This window comes from Quercus lobata, chromosome 3, assembly GCF_001633185.2.
Source record: "Quercus lobata isolate SW786 chromosome 3, ValleyOak3.0 Primary Assembly, whole genome shotgun sequence".
NCBI classification, from domain to species: Eukaryota; Viridiplantae; Streptophyta; class Magnoliopsida; order Fagales; family Fagaceae; genus Quercus; species Quercus lobata.
In genome coordinates, this window is record NC_044906.1 from 10,650,307 (window position 1) to 10,655,490 (window position 5,184).

The 5,184-nt window shown below is 35.4% G+C and overlaps 1 protein-coding gene across 1 annotated transcript; it reads left to right on the forward strand.

Annotated features, from left to right (window-relative positions):
• The first annotated feature begins 1,281 nt into the window (after nt 1-1,281).
• Nucleotides 1,282-3,746, forward strand: LOC115980307 (putative receptor protein kinase ZmPK1). Its single transcript, XM_031102569.1, has one exon. It carries the CDS (start codon nt 1,282-1,284, stop codon nt 3,673-3,675), a length of 2,394 nt encoding a protein of 797 aa, XP_030958429.1. The 3' UTR covers nt 3,676-3,746.
• The last annotated feature ends 1,438 nt before the right edge of the window (nt 3,747-5,184 follow it).

A 5,184-nucleotide genomic window follows, 5' to 3' on the forward strand; every position in this document is an offset into this window, starting at 1 on the left:
TTTGGGTCCCCCCATGAATCCCAAGTGGATAATATTTTATACTAAAAAAAAAAAAGATCCTTCTTTGTATTATCCTCCGGCTGCTACTTGGAGGAACTAGCTAGCCAACCATATTGGACTATAAAATATTGGCAAAATTAATATATTATTTCCTTTAAAAAAAAATAATTTAATATATTATTTCGGAATGAGTTCGGATTGTCACAAAGGAGGAAGAGATGTCAAAACAATAATGCATCTTTTCATAAAATACTGCAACCTTGAAATGTCTCTCTCACAAACATATATGAAAATATTCACAAATGAATTAGAAAATTTATTGTTTTAATTAATTTTTTTTAAAACTAGAGAAAATTTATGTCATTTGCACCTACAAGCTTTTCATTATTCACCAACTGAGGAAGAAAATCATTTAGCGAAAAGGGTCAAATATATGTGGTCAATACTGTCTTTTTCTTTTTTTTTTTTGGCTGGAAAAAATATCATAAAAAATTGAAGATAAATGCATTTAGAGGAATAATAATACTAAATTACTAACACGTCTCATTTTCAACTCTTCTTATGGTTGATGGAAACTTCATCCTACATTGATAAGATAGTACCATTGTCATCATTGTGAGCAACACTCCAGAAATTATTAACTCTGAATCTAAAAGTCTCAAGAATTAAAAAGGGAAAAAAAAAAAAAAATCCCTCAAGGCCTTTTCCATATCAATGGTACATACTAATATATACTGCATTATATCATCATATTGATTTAAAAAAAAAAAAAAAAGGAGTCAAAGAGACTGCAGAAAGAGAACTTGGAGAGGTATTTATATACTATTTTGGTATATAAAACAATGTCCTCAGGCTGCTTATCCAAATTGGACCAAGCATGTAACGAGTCAACAAATCAATATTAAATGTTTGCTGGAATGTGAATACAATCAGCCATCATAATGAACGGTTTGCAGAAAATATTCAAGAAAAAAGAAAAAAAAAAAAAACGGTATGCAGAAACTAGAGTTTTATTTATTTATTTATTTAAATCACGTATAGAAAATCTTCATTTAGAAGTTGGTCCATATGCAGAGTCCTTTGCCTTTTTTTATTTATTTATTTATTTTTTGTTTATATTTTCTTGGCAATACATCATAAAAAGTCTTGGTGTGCGCAACTAGTGGGCAGGCAAACAAGTAGAAAGATTATTTCAACAAGTGGGCAGTTCAGATTTCGTTCTTCAATTATATATGATGAAGAAGAAAGATCTCGATCGTGCAATACCTCTTGCATTTCCTTATGGATATCTCAATTTTCTTCCTTCTTTTATGTCTGCTACAAACTCTTCCTCTATCTTCATCTAATACATTAGACACTCTTAAAGGCACATCTCTATCAGTTGAGAAACCAAGTGACAAATTGGTTTCAGAAAATGGTGAATTCTCTGCGGGGTTTTTCCCTGTTGGAGATAATGCATTTTGCTTTGCCATATGGCTAAACAAGTCCTCAACTCCCACAGTTGTTTGGATGGCAAACCGAGATGAACCTGTTAATGGAAGAGGTTCAGTGCTTTCTATTTTGGCAGACGGCCAGCTTATACTAACCAATTCACTTGGTATCACCATTTGGACAACTAAAGCAGCAGACTTGACCTCATTAGAGCCAGAGGTCACCAATTTGCAACTACAGCTCCAAAACACAGGCAATCTCGTTCTTCATAATTCCAAAGATGTCATCTGGCAAAGCTTTGATTCACCATCAGATACGCTTCTACCTCAACAAGCACTCACCATGATGTCGAGCCTTATCTCAAGAAAAGGCCAAGATGACTATTCTTCTGGCAACTATAAGCTCTTTTTTGACAATGATAATGTGCTCCACCTGCTTTTCCAAGGTCCAACAATGTCCAGTCTCTACTGGCCGGATCCATGGCTTGAAAACCCTGGACAAGCTGGAAGGTCTATGTACAATACTAGTAGACGTGCACTACTACACGACTCGGGTTATTTTGAGTCATCTGATCATTTTCAATTCAATGCAACAGATTTTGGTGTGGTAACTCACAGACGATTAACACTTGACCCTGATGGCAACCTTCGATTATACAGCCTACAAAAGATGAATGGGAGTTGGGATGTAACATGGCAAGCCTTCTCTGACCCATGCAGGATTCATGGCATATGTGGACCTAACAGTCTTTGCAGTTATGATCATGTTTCTGGCAGGAGATGCTCTTGCTTGCAGGGCTTCAAGACTTTAGATCAGACTGATTGGTCTTATGGGTGCGAACCAGAATTCAGCATCCTTTGCAACCATACAGATGAGTCTAGCTTTGTCCAACTTGCTCATGCTGAATTCTATGGCTCAGATATCTTCTTCTATCAGAATGTTACCTTTCAATTTTGTCAAGAACAGTGCCTGAATAGGTGTGATTGCAATGGCTTCCAATATAAATTCGATGAGGGTAGTGGTTACTATAATTGTTACCCCAAGTATCTACTAATGAACGGACACCAATCACCAAATTTTGTTGGAGATTTTTATTTAAGACTACCAAAAGCAGGTATTTTTCATAGCAAGACTCCTGGTGAAGAATTCAAGTTACAATGTTCTGCCAAACTATCCAAGCAAATCATAAGAACGTATGAAAATAAGACGGTAAGGCTTTTGCTTTGGTTTGCCACAGCAGTGGGAGGCTTGGAGGCGACTTGTGTTTTTCTGGTCTGGTTATTCTTGTTAAGAACTAGTAAACATCCTAACCCAGATCCTACTTCACAAGGATATCTCCTCACAACTAAATTTAAGCGATTCACCTTTGATGAGCTTAGAAAGGCAACGCGGGGATTCAAAGAAGTGATTGGGCGAGGAGCAGGAGGGACAGTATATAAAGGTGTACTGCCTGATCAGCGGGTTGCAGCAATCAAGCGACTTGATGAAGCTAAACAAGGAGAAGCAGAATTTCTAGCTGAAGTAAGCACCATTGGGATGTTGAACCACATGTACTTGATAGAGATGTGGGGATATTGTGCAGAGGGAAAGCATAAGCTTCTGGTGTACGAGTACATGGAACATGGATCTTTGGCTGAAAATATTACCTCTAATACACTTGATTGGAAGAAGAGGTTTGAAATAGCAGTGGGCACTGCAAAAGGCCTAGCTTATTTGCATGAAGAGTGCTTAGAGTGGGTTTTACATTGTGATGTAAAGCCTCAGAATATATTGCTAGATTCGAATTTTCAACCAAAAGTCGCAGATTTTGGCTTGTCTAAACTAGTAAGTAGAAGTATGAGTGATCATTCAAGCTTCTCAAGGATGAGGGGAACTAGAGGTTACATGGCTCCTGAGTGGGTTTATAATCTTCCCATTACTTCTAAAGTAGATGTTTATAGCTATGGAATTGTGTTGTTGGAAATGGTGACTGGAAAGAGCCCAGGTGGCATGCATACCTCTAACAGTGGAGAGACAAGAGAGCATAAGAGGTTGGTCACTTTGGTAAAAGAGTATATAAACATTGGAGCTGCAACAAGGAAGTCATGGATCGAAGAAATTATAGATCCCATGATGTCTGGCAAATATGACAAGGTTAAGATGGAACTTTTGGTCAAAGTGGCCTTGCAATGTGTGGCAGAGGACAGGGATGAGAGACCTAGCATGAACCAGGTAGTAGAGATGCTTATAGGCCATGAGGATTAATATTTGTTGAAATAATTTAGAAGTTTTGTTTAATTTGAGTTGTAAAAAGATTTCATTATGCATTCCTATTTCTTTTTTGTGGAAGAGTAGAAATTTCTGAACTGTAATAAAGGAATTTTTGGATTAATATTCTCTCCACTGTATATAGACTTTTCTTTGATTTTTTCCAACATGTAAAATTTGATAAGGAGTAATGCTATAGTGATAAACTAATTGGCAATATTTTTACAAAATGTTGATATCTTATTAGTTTTCATTAAGGTCCACAATTAATATAACTTTTTTATTTACCAATGATTACTTACTATATCAGCAGTTTGTAAAATTTTTTATAAAATAATTTGTATTTCTATATTATTAGTTGATAAGTACGTAAAAGAGAAAGCAGAAAATGTTGGACGCTTTTGGCCTATTGGTTAATTAAACATGCTTTACAACGCTGTTACTAAGCTGTTGGCCAGACATATGAAGCCTTTCCCATATGAACTCATTAATCCATTTCAGGCGAGCTTCATCTTCGGCAGAAGAGCAATAGATAACATTGTATATTCCAAAAGGCTGTTGTGAAATTCATGGGAAGCAAGTCCAAATGTCGATCAAGATTGGTTTTGTGAAATTTTATGACATGCTATAATGGAGTTTCATTCCTTGGAGTCTAGAAATTGGTTTTGAGAAAACCTTCCTCTTACTAGTGATAGGAATATAAAGTAGTACACATCCTAAGCTCGTGTTTCTTCCTTGTAAGGCCTTGGACCAGAGGGAGCTGGTGGTGTGATTAGGGTTATGATAGTAAGGGATAAAAGGCTTTTCGAGGAATGTTAAGATAGCTTTGGGATAACCATGACCTGAGTGGGTCAAAGTGAGTTTCAAAATAGTTACTCCATTAATGAAACTTTCCCACAGATAAAGGGTTTTACATTTGCATTTGTCACTAATTATTTTAAGAAAAAACCAAGTAAATTTTTTTTAAAAAAATATATATTTATCTATCTATATACGTCTAAAAGCTGAAGTTTAGTATTTATTGTTGCTATGCTCCTGTTGAGTAAAATCAACAGCAACATTATCCACCCATTTTCAACATATTCTCTCTTTTTTTTTTTCTTTTTTTTTTTTTTCATATTAATTTCCCAAATTATTGTTATACTTTCTCTAACTTTTTCCCTCCCTTTTACATTTTCATCTTCCTATTACTATCTACCTTATTACCTATTTGGATACTGTATTTGCGTTCCACGCTTAGCGTTTCACCTTTTTTTTTTTTTTTTTTTTGTTGTTGTTGATGAGAATAGCGTTAATTGAGTTCCAATGGGTCCCGTACACTGTTCACGGGACCCACAAACCTATTTTTTCAACAAAACTTTCATTAAAAATGAGTCCCACAGCATTATTTACTCATTTAAAAATTATTTTGTTATAGTGTTTTCAGTTTTCAATTTTTAGCAAAATAAGCGGTATCCAAACGGACCATTGATATCACTTTTCCTCTATCCCTTTACCTTCCCTTTA